This window comes from Euleptes europaea, chromosome 6 (genome assembly GCF_029931775.1).
Source record: "Euleptes europaea isolate rEulEur1 chromosome 6, rEulEur1.hap1, whole genome shotgun sequence".
NCBI classification, from domain to species: Eukaryota; Metazoa; Chordata; class Lepidosauria; order Squamata; family Sphaerodactylidae; genus Euleptes; species Euleptes europaea.
Genome location: NC_079317.1, coordinates 108,868,499 through 108,895,201, shown reverse-complemented (window position 1 = coordinate 108,895,201; position 26,703 = coordinate 108,868,499). Strand labels below are relative to the sequence as shown.

General features: G+C 46.4%; 1 protein-coding gene across 1 annotated transcript; it reads left to right on the top strand.

Annotated features, from left to right (window-relative positions):
* Positions 1–2,603: 2,603 nt before the first annotated feature.
* On the top strand, positions 2,604–26,367 carry SLC23A3 (solute carrier family 23 member 3). The gene is made up of 12 exons (XM_056851758.1): positions 2,604–2,709; positions 3,185–3,348; positions 3,590–3,684; positions 4,400–4,473; positions 4,781–4,962; positions 5,706–5,829; positions 6,537–6,684; positions 6,769–7,022; positions 8,922–9,027; positions 9,318–9,485; positions 12,966–13,061; positions 25,985–26,367. Exons 1-12 carry the CDS (start codon positions 2,626–2,628, stop codon positions 26,365–26,367), a joined length of 1,878 nt encoding a protein of 625 aa, XP_056707736.1. The 5' UTR covers positions 2,604–2,625.
* Positions 26,368–26,703: the final 336 nt, after the last annotated feature.

Genomic DNA, 26,703 nt, shown 5'->3' with positions numbered 1-26,703 from the left:
GGTTGAGACAATAGGTAGAGTTTAGATTTGGGTGGTGGGATCTGGGTCATCTTGATAAGGAATGCTGTGAGTGTTTGAAGGATATAAAATGGCAGGGGCCTGTCAGTCCGTCTCCTATCAGTTTGATACCAGCTCTTGTTTTTAGGCCATAATCATTTTTGCATCCACTCCTCTCCAACAATTTAGTAGCTATACTCAAGAGCCATCATGAAAGGATGCCTCCCATCTTGGCTGCCTACAGTAAGGGTAGGATGAAGACTGAAGCAGTGAGGCCTGGGTCAGTCATAATCCTACTTCACTTGAGCCAATAAATTGCCTTGGCAAACCTGACTTCCCTCAGTATGTAAAATATAGGGTGGGTTGGCACATTTGAGATTGCTAAAATCAAGCCTCCTAGTTTGTGTGGTAATTTGTAGGAAGAAGTGATCTATAATGACAAATGCCAGCAATTCTACACCTGTAGGCTATCAAGCAATAGCTGTATGTACAGCATAATTAACAGCATTGGGCATCATGCATTGCCTCCTAGCTTGTGTGATAATGTTCTTAAGGCACTAGGCAGAAATGATCTGTGGTGACTCCCACAGTGACAAATGCCAGCAATTCTACATCTTCAAGCGATAGCTGTATTTATACCAAACAATTAGCATAATGTGAAAACTCACTGTTACTGTCCTAACACTAATCTAGTGCTTCCTACTTGGCAGCCATTCCTAAGAGCCATGCCAGACTAGGTTGTGATTTTCTTCAACCACAGCACTGGGAAGGAAAGAGGAAGACCTAGTTGCATAAGGTTAATTTTGGTGCTTTGGTGTCCCTGCCTGATGTGTTGTGAGTGCTTGACTGCCCAGTGTAATTCTTTGAGGGAAAGGGGATGGAGGTGTGGCAGACATTTTCTACCCCATAATCTTGCCAGCACTTTTTTGCTGTAGTTTTTTCTGCTTATTTCTTGTGGATGGGATCTCTTCTAATAAAAAATAGTTCCTGATGATGTGTTCCTGTCTAGGCTTTAAAAAAAAATCATTATTACACTAAGCCCAGGTACCAAAGAGTCCTCCTTGGCTTCATGCTCTGTACTTGGTGGTGGTGGTGAGATCTGCAGTATCACACACACTGATTCAACTTCTAATGTTCACAAAACGTGCCTTTTTTACAGAAATGGAATCCTTGGACAAGGAGTGACGTGGTTGTGTGGCGTGAAAACTACAGGATTCTAGTAGTGGTGTGGGAAAGTTCCCTGTGGGAAAGGGTTACATCAGTCCTGCCTTGCATACACTGTAACCTTAGGCCAGGGCAATTTTGACCTCTGGCACTATGTATTTATTTGAAAGTTGTGCAGGTCTCCTTCAATTATTTTTAAGTGAACTGACATTGTCAAGGAACTGAATTCTGTTCTGCTTTCATACAGTGTATGCAGCAGTTGTAACTTAATAACCCACCTCTGCAGAATCAAAAGTGAGTAATCATTGCTTCTTGCTACAATGCATTTACCTGTAATGCATCTTTATATATGGGAATTCCACAGCTAGCACCAAAATGCAGCTGTTAAAGATAAGATTTATTTACAATATTTTTAGTCAGCCTCTACCCAAGTGTTTGGCAACAACACAAATCAATAATAAATCCTATACACTATAACTCTCCCAAATTATTAAAAATCCAACATTCTCAAACAAATATAAGCCAATTATGAAGCAGCAGCACACAGATGGGCAACCGACTGAAAATTAAAATGCAAAACCACCCAGGTGGCAAAAAAGGAATGTTTTGCCTCTTCCCCTACGTAGTAGTGTCCTTTTATCGGGCCCATATACTCCTACTCAATCACCTCTTTACAAGTTTTGCTTATTCATTCCCCTCTACTGGGATGAAATGGAGATCTGACTGAGTCTTGGTGGAAAGAAGCTTTGGAAACGTGCTCTTAGGTACAGAGTTCCTGGCACTTCTTTACCTGGTTCTGTCTTGTGACAACAAATAAATGGTTCCTCATTTTTAGCATCGGTGCACGAGGCCCAGCTTCTGGGACAGAGATCCTCTCCAGAGCCTTGGTAGCCTTCACGTCATAGGGTAGTACCACCCAAGACTACCTGGGTGGGGGCTGACTGCAGGCTAAGACGGCCTTGTTTCACGTGCCAGTTTGAAGTGAAACCAGAAGTGCCAGCAGTGATGTGAAATAAACAGAACCATCCCCTTGTTTTCTATGGCTGAGAGAGATGTACTTTTTCTTCACTGACTACAAAAGCTGCATCAGTGCCAGGCACCAAAGGTGAAAGTGCTTATTTTCACCACGTATGTTCTGGTACGGTAATTGCTTGAAACATCAGGTCTGATCTAGAGAAGGTCTGTATATGTAACGAGTCCAGCTCTGGTTCCAGTCCTGCTTAGTCATTCTTTCTACCTCTCTGCACAGTGTGGTTGCTTACTGGCAAAGCTGAGTTAATGGCTAACTGGCTAAGCAAATGTTTCCTGGAAGGGCCAAAGGTGGAAGTTCAGATCCACATGGCCAGTGAAGGAAGGAGGCTACAGGAGGGGAGGAGATGGAGGCATACTTCATCGCTAGGCCACTTTCCAGGCAGTAAGTGGTACTGAACAAAGGAAAAAAGAACCAGCACGAATGAGCGCAACATGACTTCCCCAAGAATCCTTCCCCACACTTACACTGGACCCCACTCTCCTCCCTGGCCCCTGAGCTTCCTGTTGGCCTTACAGGTAAGTTGGCTTGTTTAGAGATGGCACAATAGCTGAGACAAATCCTGTTCTGCTAAGAGGCATAAAGGGCAGTAACTTAAAGACGTGTGTTTCTGGTGGTGCAGCGCTTGCAGTTCAAGGATGTAGTTCCTGATCAGCAACAGTCCTGGTCTGCAGGTAACAAGCCAAGGTTATAGGTTATCAGTGGAGTGAGGAGAGCTGCATGTTGAAACTGGGGAGCTGCACTTTAATGTCTTTCACTAGGGATGGGGAAAGAGTGAAGCTGTGGGGTCTGCCTGAGAGGCATTGGGGAGGGCAGCACATGAGTGTCGGGCCTTAACTGTCCCTATATCGGGCTATGGTTCTGGAAGAGGGCTGAGAGGTATAATCATGCGTGGTGCGTAGTGCCGTCTTGCAAGCAGGGATCTAGGCATAATATTTAGCAGGTGTCTGCTGTTAAGACTACAGCTCATTATACTCTGTTGCTCCTTCCCAGCATCTCCTGGTCCAGGCCTCCTTTCTCTGCATCTTTCACTTGCTCTTCCTTGCCACGCTCCCTCCCGATAAGCTGGATGGTTTTCAGGGTTGGAATGAACTTCTGGCGTGCAACTTCTTTGCCTGTGGCATCTCTACAGCTTTACAATGTGGACTTGGTACTGGGTAAGCTGATTTTGGCCAATCCCTGATCCATCAAAATGCCACAATCCTAACCTGGAGGTTCTTATTAATTGGCGAGGGAGATCATTCAAATAGCTTCATATTCTAAGCTAAGCAGAGCGAGGATGGGGTGTTTTAGGTTCTGGGAAATTTCTTCTTCTGTTTGGCTTCTGGCTAATAATTCTTAATGTTTCTTAAACTCAAGAATCCCTCTAGCAGCACAATCTCATTGTCATCCCTGCAGGTTGCCATTGGTTCAAGCCCCATCTTTTGAGTTCCTTATCCCAGCCATGGTTCTGACCCAACATACGTCTCCTGTTTGTCAGTCAAAAGGAAACAGTAAGTTATGGTTACAACACCCAACCTGTTTCCAGATAATCAGAATTTAGGCACAGGTCATTATTACTGGATAAGGGTTGTCAAAGATGTTGATGTCTCTTGGAGTTTTGGATTTAGCAGTGATTTATGTCACACTGAAGAAACTGCTTTCTGTGGTTACTGTTTACTTCCAAGATGAATTAATTTCTTATTTTTGTGTGTTATGGGTTCCCAAATAAGTGCAACTACTTTGGGTTGGATCAGGCTAAGGTGCACAACAGCATAACAATTGCTTTATTGGTTCAATACAATGTATATGTAGTTCAGCACTATTTCAACAACAGCCAATCATGTGCCTCTGGAGAACTGAAAGCAATAGATATTTTTAACTTTCTGCTGTCAGTATATAAGAAAAACCTCTTTTTATTCACCTCTGCTGAACTTTCCATACTTCTCTGCCTCTCTTAGTTGTTTTTTTTAACATAAGTAATCCATAGGATGCAACTACCATGTGCCACATGGATCCTCTGCTTTCTTTCTCTCCTCCATACCTTTCTCATGGGATCCCTGAAAGCTTCAGATAGCTGCATTCCATCCTACTGCTCTACAGACCCCTCTCTCAACATTTGTGATTGTAAGGCTAACCTGATTTCTTGGCTCCTCCTCCATGCTGCCTTGCCCCCTTTATTTCCATCTCTCTCCAATTCATGTATGTCTGTTGTTCTCACTCTTCCAGGTACTGAAGCCCCTAATGAATACTCTGGCCCAAACTGTGAAAATACAAGAAACTGGGATTGGTTACTCCGTGAGGTTTGTAGCTATGATGGCGAGACTTTGGGCAGAAGGAAAACACCAGGGAGACATGAAGCCTCGGGTTCCTTTTGAGAAAGAGGTGCCAACTTATATTGCTGCCATCATAGAGTTGGGAAGGGATGAGGAAATTGCCAGTCTCTTATCTTGCCTGCTTTGTCAGTTTTCTTTGTCAGTTTCTTCCAGTTTGCCACAGTTCCCCCCTCCCACTTGTCCACTTAAAAACAAAGGAGAGAGAGAGAGACAGCCCCTGGAAGCAAATAACAGGGTTTATAATTTTATCCTTGTCCGTCTCTTTCCCCCCTAGGTCTCTGGTGCAGTGTTGGTCTCTGCTGCGGTGCAGATCGCATTTGGGGTGTCAGGTACCTGTGGCTGGATTGCCAAGCATTGCAGGCCAATGGTCCTGGCTCCAAGCCTCTCCGTCATTGGACTTTCAGCATACAGGCCTGCTGCTCTTCTCTGCTCTGAAAACTGGGGGGTAGCCATGCTGTATGTTCCTCAAAGCTCTTATTACTAGCTCTCTTCAAAACATCCTCCAATGGTGTAGGCATTTCCCAGCATCTCCTTACAAGGGGACTCTAGGGAGTGGAGTGTGAGTGCAGACAGGGTAAAGGTTTCCAGCTTTTCTACTCCCTGATTTTTCTAGCTGGGGCATTGTAAGACAGTTGAGCATATTAGTGCCATACTGAAAAATCAGATACACTCAAAACACAATAAATTCTATGTTCTGCAACAGTCAGGTTCTAATTCACATATAGGCAAATGGTCTAGAATTGACAAGATCTACCCTTGTGGAGATGAAATTTGGGCTTTGGCTAGTTGAGTTCTGTCTTGTAAAGCTTAAACACAACTCAAAATGTTTGCCAATACTCATATTTCTTTTCAATATTCAAGTTTTAAAACACAAAAGTAATTTTCATTCTATTCTTGCTGGACTTCAAATTTTGGCATTTTGCATTTTCAGATTTGGGCTAATTTTTCTATATTTGTTTTGGTGGTGATATTAGTGCTGGGGTAGGGGATCTTCAAAATACACTGATCCTATCTAACCTCTTTCCTAGCATGGAACAGGGAATGGTGTGGGGAGAGACACTGGCTGACATGAAGGACTCTTCTGATTTCTTTGTGCTGTGTGGTTCCAACAAGGCAGATGGTATTTGCATACCTGCATATCATGAAATGCTCTGTGTCTGTGGTTGTGCTGAATATCACTCACTCTCCATCTCTTTTAGACTTGTGTTGCTGAGTATTCTGCTGTCGCAGCACCTGGCTTCCTGTCGATTGCCCCTCGGCCAGTGGAGCCAGGCAGGAGGACTCTGTATAAGATCATGTAGTCCAAACCTTCATATGTTCTCGGTATGAATTTATGGACCACTGTCCAATTTCCATCCTGTTTACCACTGCCCTGACTTCTTGCTTTGATCTGTGCAACACTGAGCTGAGAAATATTGCAGACATGAATACTAATTGAGAAGTTGGATACATTTGTAGATTATCCTAATGATGATAGGAAACTTCAAGGATGACTGGCTGTATGACCTGAAGGAGCCATGAGTTGACTCATTGCTCCTATTCTGTGGAGGCTCCACAGCATATTCATAGCATAGACTTAGGGCTTTTCCACAAAGCAATACTTTTCTGTGGAAGCCCCATTACAGCTGTGGCTCCCAATAAAGCATAGCAGCAACATACATGGCTTTCAAGTGGAGGGTTTCCCCACATTTTCCCTACTCTAGTCTCCATGGTGGCCTCCCCCCACCTTTGTGCCACCAAGGATCTTTTCAAGGATTTTTAAAGTAGTTATCGATAGCAATATACCATAATGTAGCAATCTAATTAAAATTAAAAAAAAAACCTTTTAAAGTACCTGTTAAGTTAAACAATATTTTAAAACAAACAAACAAATGAATCCTAGTCCAGAGTGAGTAATGTTCTAAAGGAAGGGGTGGCTAAGAGTCTTGGGGAAAATTCAAGGTCCTTGGCATTATTATGTGCACGGGTCCAGGGCTTGCAGCACATAGGAAGGACAGTTGGATTCTCACTTTTACTTTGTGTTTTGGCAGATTTTGTTGCCAGTCTCTGGAATCTGGCTTGTCTGTGGGATTCTGAATCCCATCCCAGTCCCTTGGGATGTGTTGCATCCTTCCATGCATCATTTGACCCTCACCAACAGCACCCTGCAGTCCGCTTGGCTCCAGGTGCCTTATCCAGGTAGGTATCTAGGGCTGAACAGACTCTACCCTTCCTTTGGGCTGGTGGTTGGACTTCTCATCTTTCCCTCTCTTTCTTCTGCAGGCAAACAGGGCTGGCCGCTACTTAGTACCCCTGCAGTAGGCATAGGTGCTGCAATGGGTGTTGCTGCAAGTATTAATTCAATAGGCTGCTATTTGCTTTGTAGCAAAGCATTAAGGGAACCGCCGGCACCACATCATGCATGCAACAGAGGGCTCTGCGCAGAAGGCCTCGGCAGTCTCCTGTCTGCTGCGCTGGGGAGCGTGTCTGGAACAGCATGTAGCATGCCCAACGTTTGTGCCAGCCATCTGACTCAGGCATGTGCATGGGTGAGAGTCATGTGCATACACAGAGTGAACACAGATTTCACACAGGATCCACTATGGACCTCAAGGGATAACAGGCACTTATTTCAGCTCCAGTTGCAGAGATTGTCACAGTCTACGGGCCCCATGAAGCTGCCTTAGGCAGAGTCAGACCATTACTTCATCGAGTCAAGCATGGTCTACTCCACACTGCTCAAGATTTCAGGCAGAGATTTTTTCCTGACCTTGTTACTTGAAATCCAATTTAACTGAAGATGCTACAGACTGAATGTGAAACTACCTGCATTTAAAGCATGTTCTGTACAATCAAGCCCCATTCAATGTCCCGACTTTGTATTCACCTAGCTGAAGCTTTTGATGTTGTCATCCAACAGAGAGGTGCTCACAGCCTGTAAGCAAGTAATGCTCTTGCTTATCCTCGCAACCTCCTCCTCACTTAGCTGCAGCATTTCTTTTTATGGCCATCCATTTGAACAAAGATGTGGCAGTTGCCTTTGAGAGCACTATTCAAATTGTTGCCAGGTGACCTGGCCCAGGTCTGCAGAGGACAATCAGGGATGGCAGCAGCATACCCATAATTGGGGCAGCTGCCAGAGCCCAAGGTTTCTGGCTGGGCCAACTGCTGTCAGTTTGTGCCACCTGCTGTTGGTTAGTCACCCAATGCTCCTAGATGCACACCCTGCCATTGACACTGAGGGAAAGGGCCGCAGGTGGTCAAGCAGCTGTGAGCCGGGGCACCGAGAGAGCTTGCGAGAGGGCAGGGAAAGGACGTAAAGGCAGGTGAAGGCCATGCAGGTGGGTGGGAAGAAAGGAGGGCACGAGCCTGGTGGTGGAGGGGAGGGGGCCCTGGGAATTCTCTGCCCGGGGCCCACCCAAAACCTGGAATTGGCCTGAGGACAATAATTAATCTTTCTGTTCCGGGGTGGTCTTGCTTGGGAGAAACATTGCACTTAGGCAGTGAAATAAAGAGAAGCAAAAGAAGGCAATAGCACAGTGGGAAAGTAAGTAGTTTATTAATAATATGACAACCCCATATGGTCATAGTATTAATAAACCACTTGTTTTCCCTCTGCACCATTAACTTCTTTTCTTTGTTTTGGTGACTGGCGATTGCTCCCCTCCCCCCCCCTTTTTTGGATTATATAGTAACTGAAGACAAAAAGTGGTCTCAGGGGGTGGAAGTTGTAATTGGGTGGGGCAGTACCCCAGAGCTGCTTTATCAGCCCTACCCATCCATAGGTAACTGTCGTGTCACAGCCGATAGGTTTGAGAAGGAGGAGGAAAGCTGGTCAGGATGAAACCAGGCCTGTCTTTAAGATGGCGGAACAAATTCTCTCATACCCAAAGCAATTAGAATTCTATTCCCTACCCCCACCCAATTTTCTTCACCAGGCCATTTCCCTGCCTTGTTTCCTTAAGGAATCCAGAGGTATCTGTGGGGTGAGTGTAGGGAGGCAATACACAGCCAGCTTGGTAGGACTGTGATAGAGTAGAAGCAAGTTCTCATGCCCTGTTGTTTTCAAAATTTCTTTTATCTATCTAGGTAATTTTTTTTACTGCCTTTTAGCCTGCCTAGGGCCCCTCAAGGTGAATAACAACAACCACAATAACTATTCAACCTTAAAACTGTAAACATTAAAACCTCATCATAAAATCATCCATAGGATGCAATAAAAGAAGGCATGATGTCACACAATATTTAGTCGCTCAGATGTCTTTTATTCCCTCCAGAAGGCCTGTAGAATTGCACTAGCCATGCCTCCTCAGGGAGGGAGATCCACAGCCTGGGAGGTGCAATTTATTATTGGTCCTGCCAGTCTCATGTCAGACAATGCAGGTTCCCTCAGGAAGGCCACATCCACTGATCGTCATTCTTTTTTTAAAATCCAGGCTACCTCATTCCGCTCAGTGTGGGTTAGCGCGCTAGCGTGTGTACTGTTGGGCTTATCTCCTCGGCTGACAGGACTTCTGGCCACCATTCCTCTGGCAGTTCATGGTAACAAATGCTCGCAATCCTCCCTGTTATGTCTTCCCACTCACAGACTGAAGCACCTCACAATACCAACTTGCTTTTCTGTATATGTTGGGGAAGTGAACTAGTGCTGCCTGCTTCAGACCAAGAAATCAAAGGGAAAAACTGGAATTACCCTTGTCACTTCAGGGCTGCCTCGTATGAGGTGGCACTTGCTGGCTGAACAGCAGCAGATGGCTTCACCTCCCTCCCCTCCCTATTGCTTGTGGTCTTTTCTGAAGTCAGTATTGCCGTTTTTCTCTTTTTCACCCCAGGAGGAATGCTTTGTGTGACATACAGCGTGGCTGTGGGCGCTGGCATCTCATACTTCCAATACACGAACATTGACTCAGGAAGGAATATCTTCATTGTAGGCTTCACCATGTTCATGGGACTGCTGGTTCCAAAGTGGCTGTTCGCTGCTCCAGAGTCCCTGGCCACAGGTGCTGAGGGTGGGGAGGGGGGGCTTCACACTTTCAGGGCTGTGGGGACAACAAAAGCTTGAGAGGCCACAATCTCTAGTAGTCAAGGAATAGTCTTAAGACCTTGTGTGTGTGCGTGTGTGTGTGTGTTAAGTGCCGTTGAGTCGTTTGCGACTCATGGCGACACTATGAATCAATGTCCTCCAAAGTGTCCTATCCTTAACTGCTTTGCTCAGATCTGGCAAATTGAGGGCCGTGGCTTCCTTTATAGAGTCAATCCATCTCTTGTTGGGTCTTCCTCTTTTCCTGCTGCCCTCAACTTTTCCTAGCATGACTGTCTTTTCTAGTGGCTCGTCTTCTCATTATGTGACCAAAAAACGATAGCCTCAGTTTAGTCATTTTAGCTTCTAGGGTCAGTTCAGGCCTGATTTGGTCTATAACCCACTGATTTGTTTTTTTGGTGGTCCAGGGTATCTGTATCTCTCCTCCAACACCACATGTCAAAAGAATCTACTTTCTTCCTATCAGCTTTCTTCATTGTCCAGCTCTCACACCCAGAAATAGTAATAGGGAATACGATGGCATGAATTAATCTGATCTTGGTTGCCAGTGACACATCCTTACACTTCAGAATCTTTTCTAGCTCCTTCATGGCTGCCCTTCCCAGTCTCAATCTCCTTCTGATTTCTTAGCCGCAGTCTCCCTTTTGGTTGATGATGGAACCAAGGAATAGAAAGTCTTGAACAATTTCAATTTCCTCATTGTCAGCCTTAAAGTTATGTAATTCTCCTGTAGTCATTACATTTGTCTTCCTGATGTTCAGCTGCAGTCCTGCTTTGGCACTTTCTCTTTTAACTTTCAGCAGTAGTTGTTTAAAGTCTTTGCTGTTTTCTGTCAGTAATGTAGTATCTCGGCATATCTCAAATTGTTAATGTTACTCCCCCCAATTTTCATTCCAACTTCCTCTAAATTTAATCCAGCTTTCCCAATGATATGTTCTGCATACAGATTGAAGAGGTAGGGAGATAAAATACATCCTTGTCTAACACCTTTGCCAACTGGAAACCATTCTGTTCCTCCATATTCTGTCCTAACCGTGGCCTCTTGTCCAGAATACAGGTTGAGCATCAAAACGATGAGATGTTGTGGCACACCCATTTCCTTTAAAACCAGCCACAGCTTTTCATGATCCACACAGTCAAAAGCTTTGCTGTAATCTATGAAACACAAGCTAATTTTCTTCTGAAATTCTCTCGTATGCTCCACTAACCAACGTAAGTTTGCAATATGATCTCTAGTGCCTCTTCCTCTTCTGAATCCAGCAAGAACATCAGGCATTTCTTGTTCCATATATGGTAACAATCTTTGTTGTAGGATTTTGAGCATCACTTTACTTGCATGAGACATTAATGCGATGGTTTGATAGTTGCTGCAATCTTTGACATCTCCTTTCTTTGGAATTGGGATGTAAACTGATCGTTTCCAGTCTGTGGGGCATTGTTTTGTTTTTCATATTTGCTGGCATATTCTTGTCAAGATTTTAATGGACTCCGTTTCTGTGGCTTGGAATAGCTCTATTGATATCCCATCTGCTCCTGGTGATTTGTTTCTCCCAGTTGCTCTCAGTGCAGCTTTCACTTCACTTTGTAATACTGTAGGTTCTTCTTCAAAAGATTCTTCTTGGAAGGAATCTGTCATCCTTTCATCTTTTCTGTATAGTTCTTCAGTGTGTTGTTCCCACCTTTTCTTTATTTTGTCCTGGAAATCGATGTGTTTCCATGCTGATCATTCAGCATGCCTAACCATGTTTTAAATTTCCCTTTGATTTCTTGGATCTTGTGGAACAGATCCCTTGTTCTTCCTTTTTTGTTGTTCTCTTCTATTTCTTTACAGTGGTTATTATAATAGTTCTCTTTGTCTCTACGTGCAAGTCACTGGAACGTTGCACTTAGACTTTTGATTCTGTTTCTGTCACCTTCTACTTTTGCTTCTTGTCTATCCTTAGCAATTTTAAGAGTTTCCTCAGTCATCCATCAAGGCTTTTCATTTCTTTTGGCTACAGAAATAATCTTTGCACACTCTTCTGTGATAATATCTCTAGTTTCTACCCATAGTCCTTCTGGTTTACATTCATTTGACCACTTGTAAAAAGGCAGCTAGATTAACGTAAGGGTTAAGGCTTGACTAAAGATTTCCAAAACTAACCTTTTTGGAAACAGTACTTCATGGATTGTGCCCTCATTTTGTTCCTTGCAATTTACTTTTAGATACTTGGTAAATTTACGTCAGATGGTTCAATAAGTAAGTTAATTACTCTGCTAGTACTGTGTCTGTCTCAGGGAGGTTGATGAAGAACCATTTCAGGCACTTTCTTAATAGCACTGTGTACGGGGTTACTTTCATCCTCAACCATGGTCTAAGCCCACTGAGGCCAAGGGATCAGAACTGGAGCAACTCTGCATATGATTGCAATGTTAGAGTTGAAAGTCTAAACTTCTTCTCTTCTAGAACTGCATTGATCTGAAAATGAAGCTATGGTGTACATTTTTTAAACAGATAGACAGTTCAGTGCCTTCATCTACAGAACACTCCCATCTTTTTAAGATTAGCAAGTTAAATTCTATTCTACATCCTGCCTCCATGTGGGGATAGATCTGGGATTATATAAACTGCATCTTCCTGTAATGGTACCATATCTTTAGAACTCCCTCTCCAGGCTGATCAGTCATACAGACACTAATAGTTTTAGAAATAGTCAGATGAAGACCAAGCTTAGTTCATAGCCTCCAGTATCAAGCTGACAGTTTTTTTTAAATCATCTAGCTTGTGTTTTAATAACATATTTGGTGCTCTACTTATATGTTCTCCTTCTTTGGAGGTTTTTAAGCAGAGGCTAGGTGGCCATCTGTCAGCAACGCTGATTCCATGACCATAGGCAGATCATGAGGGGGAGGGGGAGGAAGGCTCGCATCAGTGTTTGGCTCTCATAGCCCAGGGTAGTGCCGATCACCACTTTGGGGCCAGGAAGCAATTTTCCTCCAGGCCAGATTGGCCAGGGATCCTGGAGGTTTTTTGATCTTCTGGGCATAGAGCAGTTGTCACTGAGTGTGTGTGCGGGGAGGGGGGAGGTAGTTGTGCATTTCCTGCATTGTGCAGGAGGTTGGACTAGATGACCCTGGTGGTCCCTTCCAACTCTATGATTCTATTATTCTCTTTTATCTTTGCTGCCACAATATAGAATTTTAATGTGACTCCTATTTTATAATTGTAAGAGTGCTTGAATGAGAAATTCTAAACACAAATGAGTTATAAATTCAGGATGTCCTATATCCAGTATTTTGAATAAATTACCCTGTATATTTGATAAATACCAGTAGTTTTAGACTGCAGTAACTCTGTATAGGACTGCAGGGTCAGTGAGGTAACTTTGAAGATCTGGAAGGCACCTGGGGCACTGGGGGCAAGAGCATTTCTGAGGTAACGGTGATGCTTCCTCTGCAGGGTGTGTTCCTGTCGACCTCTTCCTCCTTTCTCTGCTGATGGTTCCTGCATTCATAACTGGAATCCTGTCCTTCTTCTTAGAGAATACAGTCTCAGGTGAGGAGAGAGCAACAGGTTCCTTGATTCTGATGATTCACCATATTGACCACTCTGTGCTCCGCTCTAGATGAGTTCTTGCTGGCACCAGTGAGGCTTCCGTTGTTGATAGCTGTTAAGAAGGTTAATTCTCATAACAGCCTGACTGTAACAAGAGAGAGTGTCCTTTTTCTCTGCCACAATGACAGTGGATATCACACTGTGATGGGGAGCCCTTTTGTGACGGCCACTGTAATGGGAATTCTTTTAGAACTGTCTAGTTAATTGGTAATAACTGTTACCATTTTTATTGAGGTGATTTTCATACAGGGAACCAGAAATGTTTTCAAAGTGTGTCTTGTGTGTTTATGACCCGGGGGGTAGGGGGCTCAAGGCAGTCAGGATGTGATGAATGTTGCCTGCTTTTCTAGTGCATTTGTATATCCCCTTATTTAATCCTCACTAAGTTCAACTCAATGAGGTAGGGGAACCAAGGAAAACAGAAAAAGCGAAGTAGAAGGAATTTAGTGCATTTAGTTACATAGATCCCAGTTTTTCAGACAGCAATATTAATATTTAAAAATCAGGCAGGAGGAAAGAGTGGAAGCAGAACTGTATATCTATATTTGTTTTGAGTCTTCTGACCAACTTTCCTCCCATTAGAGATAGTTCTCTTGTAATGTTTTAAACCTTGCTTTCCTTGCTTCCCCCAAAGTACTTATGCTTGTACGTAAATTTGTTGGGGTCTACTTTGCTTCTCTTTGATATATGCTGATAGCATAATTTCTCTAGCACTGGCTGAGGCCAGCAAAGTCATTCATTTAATTAGCTGGTAACTTTGCACACCTGCCTGGGAGTAAGTACCACTGAATCCCATCTTTAGAAACACTATTTTCTCCAGGGAAACATCTTTGTAATTCTTGGAGAACTCTAGGCCCAACCTGGAAGTTAGTAAAGATGCCACTGGCTTCTGTCAAGACAGCTTTAAGCATTCCTAGCAATAGAATTATAGAATCAGAGTTGGAAGGGACCACCAGGGTCATCTAGTCCAACCCCCTGCACAATGCAGGAAATTCACAACTACCTCCACCCCACCCCACAGGTGACCCCTACTCCATGCCCAGAAGATGGACAAGGTGCCCTCCCTCTCATGATCTGCCTAAGGCAGGGGTCAGCAAACTCATTAGTCAAAAGAGCCAAATATCAACAGTACAACGATTGAGATTTCTTTTGAGAGCCAAATTTCTTAAACTTAAACTATATAGGTAGGTACACTGTTTATTAACTTAATAAACTTTAATTAAAGTTTTAAGTCTTAATTAAACTATAGGTACACTGAATAAAACTTGATATCATACTTAATAGTGATCCTTTTTACTGATAAAATTAAATTGTAAGTCCCTGCCATTTCCCCCTCCCCGTCCAGAGTCCTCGTCTGGAGGCCTGGTCTACCGCCATAAAAGCCTATTGGTAGACCTGGCCACTGGCTGAGTCCCATTGGGAGGCCAGGTCTACCCATTGGCTTTCTTGGCAGTAGACCTGGCCTCCGGAGGCCCATAGAAGCCAATTGGTAGACCTAGCCTCTGAAGGGGGACTTTTTCCCCTCCTCAGAGTCCAGGTCTACCGCCAAGAAAGCCCGCCCCGCCCAACAGCTGATGGGGGGGGCAGGAACCGCCGAGCCGCCCGCCCAGCAATCGCGCGGCTAGAGGGGAGGGGAGGCTTTAGCCTCCCAACCATTCAGGGCAAGGGGGACCCGGCCATTCTCCACGGTGGGGGGGGGGGAGAGACAGCGCACCCGCACACCTGCTCTCTCTCTTGCTCTCTCTCTCTCTCAGGCGCGCCGGCTCCACAGCCAGTTGCCGGTGCGAACGGGCGTGAGAGCAGGGGCTCCGAACCAAGTTCGGAAAGCTGCACTCAACGGGCCAAAGAGCCGCATGCGGCTGTGGAACAGCAGTTTACAGACCCCTGGCCTAAGGTCATAGAATCAGTATTGCTGACAGATGGCCATCTAGCCTCTGCTTAAAAACCTCCAGGGAAGAAGAGCTTACCATCTCCCAAAGAAGCCTGTTCCATCCTCTAACTGTTAGAAATTTCTTCCTAATGTCTAGACAGAAACTCTTTTGATTTAATTTCAACCCGTTGGTTCTGGTCCGACCTTTTGGGGCAACAGAAAACAGCTTGGCACCCTCCTCTATATGACAGCCCTTCGAGTACTTGAAAATGGTTATTATATCCCCTCTCAGCCTTCTCATCTTCAGGCTAAACATACCCAGCTCCTTCAACCTTTCCTCATAGGACTTGGTCTCCAGACCCCTCACCATCTTCGTTGCCCTTGTCAGGCCTTTGCCTTTTTTGCTGGAGCAAAACCTCTTGACATGAGTCAGGCCAGGCTCTGGCCACACATCAAGTCTTTGGATCTCATGCGTCTGAACATCTGTGTACAGTTTCGCTCATCCTGTTTTCTGCAGCTGTGGTAATGTTTAGTCTATCTTCCTGGGAATCGCTTATCTCGAGGTTGCCCAGCAATGTTTACCTTTTCAGTCCGTAGTGTCTTTAGCATGTAACCTGCCTGTGTTCCCCATTACTAGCCTCACCTGCCTGTAGGCAGTCAGTCCTTTAATCTGTCCTTTTGCTCCTAATAAAGTATTACTGCTTCAGAGCTACCTGCCTGGATGAGTTTGCTTATGGGATGCTAGGGACAGATGCCTGGAACTGACATTAGGCTAGTAATCTTGTTTGGGCTGCGGTGCCGTGTTCTCCCCAACACCATGGGTGAAGTCCGGACACCAAAGTGCCCGATACCACTGATTCCTGACCAAGAGACGGTCGACCCCAAGGTACCGGACGAAGAACCTAAGCAACCGGAGCGGCCATAGGAGGCCCCCAAGTTGCCATTGGGAAAACCGTGGCCTTGGGGCATGGACAGCGCAGTGCCCGGACTTCCGGACGTTCGTCCGTGGCTCTGGCTGGAAGCTGTGGGTGCCTCCACACGTTAATACCCAGCGGCGATGGGGAGCGGGCTCCATCTTGCCAGAGGAGGACTGGGATTTTACAGTCAGCTCTCAGATGGGAGCAACGAGGGGTTCTGAGGAAACACCTCTGTGGGGCACCAGGATTGCACCAGACGCAGACTTGGCGAGAAAGGGACGAGGACTACCAGCCCCAGTCACAAAAGTGGCGAGAGCGGGATGAGGACTACCTACGCCTCCAGCAGCAAAACCATGAACTGGTCGAGCAGGTAGCTACGCTGCGGGGCTTATTGGAGGGACTTTGGCAAGAGGTGGCCGAAATCCGTCAAGCGCAGCCTGCATAATCGGCACCGCTGCCGCCTCAGCAACTGCAAGCCCCACAGGTGCCCGCACCTCCGGGTCAACCCACGCCCCAGCCTCTACCACCAGCTCCGCGGAGGGAGTTGCGAGCCTCCTTTGACGGCTCAGGGGAGAAGCTCCCCTACTTTTTGATTCAAGTGGACGGTTTCATGAGAGAGCTCTTTTGCTTTGGAGGAGAGTCGGGTACGGTACGTGGCTTCGCTGCTGGAAGGGGAGGCAGCGAGCTGGATGGTCCAGCAGTACGACCTATGTTCCCGTGCGCTGTGGACCCTAAATGACTTTATGTTTGCGCTCAGATGGCATTTTGAGGATCCGTACCAGAGCACGCAGGCCAAGACGGCTCTGCTACAGCTTCGCCAGGGTGCCAAGTCGGTGATGCAGTATGCGAGTGAGTTCCAGTTGCTAGCAAGCAAAGTTGTGGATTGGAGCGAGGCCACACATGTGCAGTATTTCCGTGAAGGACTGAACTCAGAGAATCTCCACTGGGCTTTCATGGAAGGAGACCCCCCCTGATCTTGAGGGGTGGATTCTGCTGGCGGTGGAAGTGGAAAACAGCCAGCAATCACTGAACTTGTCAAAACAATGCAAAGCACGAGACTCAGTGCCGCAGCTAGAGTGGGCAGTCCTGAGAGGGGGCTCCAGACTGCCAGGGAGGGCAGCTGCCCCGACAGCGGAGAGAGCGAGGCATTTTCAGAGCAGGGTGTGCCTGGTTTGCGGTGGAATGGGACATTTCGCTGCAGCTTGCCCTTCCCAGCCCGAGGGTTCCCCAGCTGCTCCGCGCCCAGCCAAGGAGGAGGCAGCACGAGCAGGAGGCAAGGATCGTCGAAAGAGTGTGACTCCCGGAAGACGAGGAGCCTCCACTCTCAACCTTGCACCGACTAGCCAAGAGGGACAGCATGCTACGCAACTCGATCCAACAGAATCGCGGATTACAAATGTGCCAGTGCCGAGCCAGAACAGCTTGTCAGCCTCGGAGGGGGAAGAGGCTTGGAATTGCCAGCCAAAAAACTTCCCAGGTCTGCTGTAACTGGAGCTCCACAGCAGATCTCTTCCGACAAAGAACGGGGAACTCCAGTGATGGTGAGCGAAGAGACTTTTAACGCGTTGAAAGTAAAAGCAGTGAACTTGCCCCAAGCCATCCACTTCACTCAAATGGATGGCAGTGACTTTAGGGGGGTCCGGTTAGCCGCCGCACGAGCAGAGTGGTGTTTGGAGTAGGAACTCATTGGGAACAGATCCATTCCACCATCGTTCCAAGCATCCAGTACCCAGTGGTACTTGGAGCAAATTGGTTACAAGGACACGGTCCCACCTTAGATTGGGTAGCCCGGACTATTGCCTTCGCCCAGCCACAGTGTGACTGCCACCGGAGAGAGGTGGCCGTCCCAAGGTGTGCTGCCATGGCTTCGAGGAATCAGGATCCTATACCCCCCCAACTACCTGGAGAGTACACTCAGTTTGCAGATGTGTTTAATGAGAAAGAGTGTGATGTTCTACCTCCCCACCGCAAGACAGATGTTGCCATTGAGCTGGTGGGAGAGGGCAAACTACTGAAGAGGAAGGTTTATCCCATGAGTCCAAAGGAGAAACCGGTGTTGCGGGAATTTTTGGATAAAAATATAGCCCATGGGTTCATCTGACCCTTGTCAGTGCCTTGCTCCGCTCCCTCCTTTTTTGTGCATAAGAAAACGGGGGATCTTCGCTTATGTATTGATTTTCACAGACTCAGTGCAGTCACCCAGACTAATGCCTACCCCCTTCCATTGATCCCAGATCTCCTCAGCCAACTGAAGGAAGGTCACATCTTTACCAAATTGGACCTGGTCGAGGCATATTACTGCATTAGAATATGGAATGGGGACGAGTGAAGAACGGCTTTCTCTAGTTGTTTTGGAATGTTTGAATACCTGGTCATGCCCTTCGGTCTTAGTGGGGCTCGTAGTGTCCTCATGCAAATGATTAACGAGGTGTTACATGACTTACTTTTCAAAGGGGTGAATGTGTATCTGGATGACATTTTGATTTATTCAAAAACGTACGAGGAGCATGTGAAGTTAATCAAAGAGGTACTGAGACGCCTCCGGGACAAACAATTGTTTGCAAAGTTGTCCAAATGTGAGTTTCATCAGAATAAACTGACTTCTTGGGGTACGTGATTTTGCACAAGGGTCTGGCCATGGATTCTGAGAAAGTAAGGGCGGTGTTGGAGTGGGAGCCACTAGCTATATGCAAACAATTGCAGCAGTTCCTCAAGTTCGCTAATTTTTACAGCGGGTTTCTCAACAATTTTGCGCAGGTGGTGTTACCCATTTGTTAAAAATGAAGGGGAAAGTGGGTTCGGCCACTCTGCCTTCCTCCCAGTTGAACTGGATGCCAGAATGTCAGCGGGCTTTTGACACTGAAAAAACAGTTCACTTCAGAGCCTATGCTCAAACACCCTGACTGTGAAAAACCTTTCATTGTTCAAGTGGATGCTTCCGATGTAGCGATGGGGGGAGCATTACTGCAAGTGGAGGAAGCGGGGCAGCTTCAACCCTGTGCGTACTTTTCTAAAAAAAAATTGCAGTCTGAATTGAACTGGCCCATTTGGGAAAAAGAGGCGGCCGTCGTCAAATGTGCTCTCACGGTGTGGAGACATTTCCTAGAGGGGGTCAATGTCCCGTTTGAAGTGTGGACGGATCATAAAAATTTAGAGGCTTTAAAAGGAATGCACAAACTCACGGCAAAGCAGGTGCGGTGGGCCAAATTCTTCTCTAAGTTCTGTTTTGTGTTAAAGCATGTGCCCGGCAAGCAGAATCAATTGGTGGATGCGCTTTCTCGACTCCCCCAGTATCAGAGCAAGGTGGATCGTCCCACAGACTCACTATTTACTCCCGAGCAGTGGGGGACTTTGCCTAGCCTGGCCGTTCTTACTCGCTCCCAAGCACAAGAGTCCCCTCCCTTGGAAGGGCTGCCGGACTCATTCAAAACTGCCTTGACTCAAGCCTGCCAGGCAGAGGGAGCTGCAAATAGTCTGCCTGACAAAATGACTCCACGGGGGGAGTTCTGGTTTAAAGACAATAAACTATGTTCCTGTTTCTCTTCGGCGGGAGGTGATGGATTGGGGCCATGGTTCCAAGGTGGCGGGGCATTTCAGTTTTGTTAAAACCCTGCATCTTTTACGCAGAAAATTCTGGTGGCCAGGGATGAGAACGGACTTAGATTCTTTTATTTGCAGTTGCTCCACTTGCGCTACAGCCAAAAGAGTAGTGGGGAAGCCACCTGGACTTTTGAAACCTTTGGAAACACCTTTGGCTCCTTGGGAAGTTATTGCCATGGACTTTGTCACAGATCTTTCTCCCAGCTGGAAGAAGACGGTACTATAGGTGGTCACAGACCTTTTTCTAAACAGATTCATTTGGTTCCTTGCACGGGACTTCCCACGGCTCAAAAACTCGCTCAAATGTTTGTATCACATGTCTTCAAATATCAGTTTTCCACGCAAGGTGATCTTGGATCGGGGCCCACAATTCGTGGCAAAGTTTTGGAAAACTTTCCTTGAGTTGGTGGGGGTGGAACAAGGGTTGTCCAGTGCCTATCATCCCCAGACCGATGGTCAGACTGAATGTGTCAACTCTGTACTAGAATATTTGCATTGCTATGTAAACTACCATCAAGATGATTGGGTGGATCTCTTGTCTTTTGCTGAGTATGCTTATAATAATGCCTCCCATCAGTCCACCGGTTTTAGCCCGTTTCAGGTAATGTATGGAAAGGACTTCGGGCTGTTTGGGAGGGTGGATCGTTTAGGGGAGAGTGCCGACGCCGAAGTGGCTGATTGGGTGAACGTGGTGCAAAATATTTGGCCCTGGTTACAGAAAGATTTGGAGTGGGCCAAGCACAAGTACAAAGCGCAAGCAGACAAACACCATTCTCCGGGGTGGGACATCAAAGTGGGGAACTAAGTATATTTGTCCACAAAAAACCTTCGCTCCCTACGCCCGTGTAAAAAACTCAGTGAGATGTGGGGCCCTTCCCAGTCTCACGGCTCATAAATGAAGTCACAGTAGAACTCAGTCTTCCAAAGCCCCTGAGGGGCATCTATCTAGTGTTTCATATCAGTTTGCTAAAAAGATACGAGCACACGCCAAAATGGCATCCTGCTCCTGCTCCCGAGCTCCCGGTGTTGGTGGTGGTGGGAACATTTCGAAGTTTCCAAGATCCTAGACTCCCGGGTCCGCAATAAGGTGCTCTACTACCTGGTGCGCTGGAAACACTTAGGGCCTGGTTATGATGAATGGGTAGCTGAGCACCATGTGATTGCCCCCCGCCTCGTTCGCCAGTTTCATGATGCTTACCCCCCAAAACCTCGCCCGTTTGTTGGGAGGGAGGGGGGCCTTAGGGGGAGCCAAATGTCAGGACTTTGACTTTTTTGCTGGAGCAAAGGCTCTTGACATGAGTCAGGCCAGGTTCTGGCCACACATCAAGTCCTTGGTTCTTATGCCTCTGAACGTCTGGGTACAGTTTCGCTCATCCTGTTTTCTGCAGCTGTGGTAATGTTTAGTCTATCTTCCTGGGAACCGCTTATCTCGAGGTTGCCCAGCAACGTTTACCTTTTCAGTCTGTAGTGTCTTTAGCATGTAACCTGCCTGTGTTCCCCATTACTAGCCTCACCTGCCTGTAGGCAGTCAGTCCTTTAATCTGTCTTTTTGCTCCTAATAAAGTATTACTGCTTCAGAGCTACCTGCCTGGATGAGTTTGCTTATGGGATGTTAGGGACAGAGGCCTGAAACAGACAGCCTTCCTCCAGACATGTTCCAGCGTGTCTACATCCTTCTTAAATTGCGGAGCCCAAAACTGAACACAATACTCTAGGTGAGGTCTAACCAGAGCAGAGTAAAGCGATACCATCACTTTGCATGATCTGGACACTATACTTCTATTGATGCAGCCCTTTTTTAGCTACCGCATCACACTGCTGACTCATGTTCAGTATTTGGTCTATTAAGACCCCAAGATCTTGTTGAGGTTTCCTAGAGGCACCTGGTTGGCCACTGTATGAACAGACTGCTGAACTTGATAGGCCTTGGTCTGATCCAGCAGGGCCTTTCTTATGCTCTTATGATCTTTTTTGCACACACTACTGCTCAGACAAGTCTCCCCCATCCTATAATTATGCATTTGATTTTTCCTACCTAAATGCAGAACTTTACATTAATCTTTATTGAAGTGCATTTTATTAGTTTTAGCCCAATTCTCCAGCCTGTCAAGATCATCCTGTATCCTGGCTCTTGTCTTCTACCATATTTGCTACCCCTCCAAATGTAGTATCATCTGCTAATTTAATAAGCATCCCCTCTATTCCTTCATCCAAATCATTTATAAAAATGTTGAACAACACAGGGCCCAGGACAGATCCCTGAGGCATGCCACTAGTCGCTTCTCTCCAAGTGGATGAGGAACCATTAACAAGCACTCTTTGGGTGCAATCTGTCAACCAGTTACAGATCCGCCTAACAGTAATAGGATCTAAACCAGGGGTGTTAAACATGAGGCCCGCGGGCCAGATGGGGCTCGAGGAGGGCTTCTGTCTGGTCCATGAGGCAGCCAGCCCCCCTCCCCCTCCCGGGCTTTCTGGGGCTGCTTCGGGCCCGTGGGCCCAGCCAGCCACCTTTCCCCGTCCCTTTCTGGGCTTCTCGGGGCTGGAGCAACCCCGCGAGCACAGCCAGATGCCTTCCCCCATGGTGTAGTGGTTAAGAGCGGTAGTTTGGAGCGGTGGTTCGATTCCCCACTCCTCCACATGAGTGGCAGATGCTAATCTGGTGATTCAGGTTGGTACCCCCACTCCTCCACGTGAAGCCGGCTGGGTGACCTTGGGCTAGTCACAGCTCTCTTAGAGCTCTCTCAGCCCCACCTACCTCACAGGGTGTCTGTCAGAGAGAGGAAGAGAAGGTGATTGTAAGCCAGTTTGATTCTGCCTTAAGTGGTACAGAAAGTCAGCATATAAAAACCATGTCAGGCCCAGCCTGTACAGAGTGCAGAGAATGCCAGGCTTGGTCTGACAGAGGATGTTGTGCTTTCTCCAGGTGCTGGCCAAGGTCAGCTCCACCAACTGCCAACTGTGTGTTTTGACTCTGGACTCTGTGGGAAACTTACCCCAATGGGGGGAGGGTTGCCATGGCATCCTGATTTGTTCTATGCTTTTGATATATGCCCAGCTCCGTGCTATTAGTTCCCATTAGTGCCAACTTGACTCTTAGCTGCTGTAAACCTGTGGATCTTCCAATAAATCAACTCTCTTTTGGACTATTTGTCTGCGGATGTTGTTTATGGGATTGTCTTGGGACAAGCGCTCAGAAACCAACTGTTTTTCTTCTTCTTCTCTCTGGGCTTCCCAGAAACTGAAGATCATGCTGTCTCCCAGCAGGGAGATTGCGCAATCTTCACTAACTCCCTGCCCCAGCCAAGCCCCACATGGAGCTTGACTGGGTGTAGGGGGGTGAAGATCTTCTCTCCCTCTCCAGCCAAACTCCATGTGGAGCTTGACTGGAGGGCAGGGGGAACTGAAAATCTTTACTCCCTCCCCAGCCAAGCTCCATGTGGAGGTTGACTGGGGGGGGGGGCAAGAACATGCTGTTTCCTGGCAGGAGACAGCGTGATCATCACTCCGTCCCCACCCCAGCCAAGCCTCATGTGGATCTTGACTGGGGCGGGGGAGCAGATCTTCACTCCCTCCCCGGCCCAGCAAGCCCCACCTGGAGCTTGACTGGGGGGGGGGACTGAAGATCTTCGCTCCCTCCCAGCCCCAGTCAAGATCCACAAGGGGCTTGGCTGGGGCCAGGAGGAAGTAAAGCTCTTCAGTCCCCCTCCCCCCCCCCGCCCGCAGTCAAGCTCCACGTGGGGCTTTGCTGGGGCAGGCAGGGAGTGAAGACTGCAGTGTCTCCCTGCCCCATGTGGATCTTGACTGGGGCGGGGGAACTAAAGTTCTTCGCTCCCTCCCCACCCAGCTAAGAGGGACCTGGCAACCCTAAATATGTTTTTCTCTCCCTATATTGCATTGCTCAAATTATGGAGCAAGATGAGCAGCTTCCTGCTCACCAAATGTAAAACCTCAGCAGCTGGAGCTCTGGGGTAACTTCTGAGGGTCAGGACTAAGTGAGCAAGATGCTGATTTCCAGTCCTCAAGCCTCAGCAATCTGGCACTGCTGCTCTATAGGCAGGAAGAACTTCCCAAATGTTAATTCTCCATGCAGTTCCTAAAACAAACAAGGGGATGTACTAAAAGGAATGACAGGATTGACCATTGGAAACAATGGGAGAGGCTTGCAAGCCCACTGGAGATAATGGGATCCAGGAATGCCAGTTGACTTGCATGGGCTCCACTGAAATACATTACAGCACAAAAAAGTTGCAAAGAAAATGTGGAATGGATTTTCCATCAAAGTCTGGGCCCAAACAGACTACTCTGGGACTGGAATGACGGGTTGCAGAGGAGAATGACAACCTCTGGGTAGCAGAAGTGTTATGGGACTGGAATGAGTTGCAAAGAAAATGTGGAATGGATTTTACAGTAAGGTCTCTGGTCCCAAATACATTACTCTGGGACTGGAATGACTGCCCCAGACTGGAATGATGGCTCTTGGGACTAGCAGATCTGTTCTAGGACTGGAATGACAGCTAGAATGCTTCTGGGGCAGTCATTCCAGTCCCAGAGTAATGTATTTGGGACCAGAGACCTTACTGTAAAATCCATTCCACATTTTCTTTGCAACTCTTTTTGTGCTGTAATGACAGGTCGCAGAGAGGAATGACAACCTCTGGGTAGCAGAAGTGTTCTGGGACTGGAATGATGGCCCCCGAGTGGAATGACAGTCCCAGAATGCTTCTGCTGCTCCCAGGGGCTGTCATTCCACTCTGCGGAATGTCATTCCAATCCCAGAGCACAAATTCTGTTCCCAGGCAGCCACCGCCCCCCCCCCCCCCCCCGTCCAGATCAAATGTAATGCCAGGGACCAGAGATACAAACTACAGAAGACACAGGCAAAGCCAATTAATGATGTTATTTTTTACTTAAAATACAAACATGCTTAAAACAATAACAAAAATAACATCATTAATTTACTTCGCCTGTGCCTTCTATAAAGTTTGTATCTCTGGTACTGGGCATTACATTTTATGGTATTTATTGATTTGGTACACATGGTCCGGCCCCACCTATTGACATTTATGTCATATCCGGCCCTCATAACAAATTAGTTTGACACCCCTGGTATAAATCATATTTTTCCAATTTGTCAACAAGAATATTATGGGGAACCTTATCAAAAGCCTTACTGAAATCAAGATAAACTATGTCTTCAGCATTCCCCTGATCCAGCAAGGTGGTAACTTCTCAAAAAAGGAGATACTATTAGTCTGACATGACTTGTTCTTGAGAAACCTGTGCTGGCTCTTAGTAATCCTATCCTTAGATAACTAACTTATTCACAGCTCTGCTGAACTCTTCTTTGCTTAATTAACTCTTCTCTTCCAGCACTATATACCACTGTTCTTGTAAAATCTCTAGCCTCATCAAAGGCAAAGGAATGTTGATTTTTAGAGGAAATTAGTGCTGAAAATCTGAATATGTGGCACAGTCTTTTTATTCAAAAGGAATAAAAGTATTAGACAAAAGTATTATTTGGCTAAAAGCAGTTTTGTTTTGCTTGTTGAAATCCAGATACATGGCATGTAGCTAAGAAAGATGTGAGTCTTTTGAAAAGATATATTACCGGCAGAGGAGGACAAGTTTTTGAAGCAAGAAGCATGCCCCAGGAAGCTGCTTCTTCATCGCAATGTGGCTCACCTCTCCTTCATCAGTCAACCTTGGCTACAATGGTAGCTTTTCTGCCTGGTGATGGGGACACTTCCTGCTGCTAGTGCTTGGGTGGGGTGCTCTTTATGTGCCACCCTGCTTCCCAAATCCCTTGGAGCAGGCCATCATAACACACCCTCTTTAAAGCTCTCTCAGGAGATTTTTGTCCATTATTCAGATGTCTGCTTTCTCATAGCTACCTGGTGATAAGGGTATGTCTGTATCTGTAAATCTTAAGTAGCTGTTCTTGTTGGATAGACTAAGCTGCTGCAAGACTGCTGCAAGGATATGTTTAGCCTGAAGAGGAGAAGACTGAGAGGGGATATGATAACCATGTTCAAGTATTTGAGGGGCTGTCATATAGTTGTTTTCTGTTGCCCAAGAAGGTCGGACCAGAACTCATGGGTTGAAATTAAATCAAGAGTTTCCGTCTAGACATTAGGAAGAATTTTCTAGCAGTTAGAGCGGTTCCTCAGTGGAACAGGCTTCCTCGGGAGGTGGTAAGCTCTCCTTCCCTGAAGGTTTTTAAGAAGAGGCTAGATGGCCATCTGTCAGCAATGCTGATTCTGTGCTCTTAGGCAGATGATGAGAGGGAGGGCACCTTGGTCACTAGGGGTGTGTGTGGGGGGGGAGGTAGTTGTGAATTTCCTGCATTGTGCAGGGGGTTGGATTTGATGACCCTGGTGGTCCCTTCCAATTCTATGATTCTAAGACACCTAGTAGCACCCACAACAAATATTCCAAAGCTCTGATCTTTTAAGTTGTTCTGTTATTACTTTTAGGAACCCTGCAAGAGCGTGGATTGCTCAACCACTTGGTATCATGCAAACTAGAAACAGCAGAGAATTCTCTGCAACAACACAATAAGGATTGTGCACAAAGATACCAGATGTCGCTTGCCCTGAAAAAGCAACGGTTCCCATCGTGGTGCAAGGGCTTCCCTTTCTGCTTTCTCTTTCCCCTGGAAGAAGCAAAAGAGGAGATTGTGAACAGTTTTCATTTGGAAGAATTACAGTGTTCAGCAGAGGAAACTACAGATCTGTTACTGAAACCTGGTACAGCGGAGCTGGAGTCAGACTCTAAGCTAGAGAATTTGGGGAACCATAAATGTATAACATTCTTAGCTAATGAGAGGACCCTTAGCTCAGGTACAAGTATTATATGAGGATGGGTAAATTTATTAATATGGTCGACTGACCAATCGCGTGCCAACACATATGAGGATGGGCATTTTTAAAAGTTGTGTTTCAGAAAAATCTGGAATCAGATTTGGAGAATACTTAAAGGCCGCACAAAAACAGCTGAGCGAGCCCTCCTACCACAAAACGTCTAGTGTTGCCGCAAAAACTTGTCTACAAACGTGCAAATTAATATCACCTTTGGAGTTCACTGTCTTTGGCTCTCTGATAACTTATGGTAAAACTTACGATTTAATTTTTGCCTGTGATTTTAGCTGCAGTATAGGGTTGCCAACTCTGGGTTGGGAAATTCCCGGAGGTTT

Excerpts from the sequence above, each read along its gene's own strand:
- SLC23A3 (XM_056851758.1), top strand. The coding sequence starts at position 2,626 with ATGACTTCCCCAAGAATCCTTCCCCACACTTACACTGGACCCCACTCT. Across the intron at positions 4,474-4,780 it reads GGGATTGGTTACTCCGTGAG|GTCTCTGGTGCAGTGTTGGT; the intron begins GTTTGTAGCTAT and ends TTTCCCCCCTAG. Across the intron at positions 7,023-8,921 it reads GTGCCAGCCATCTGACTCAG|GCTACCTCATTCCGCTCAGT; the intron begins GCATGTGCATGG and ends TTTAAAATCCAG.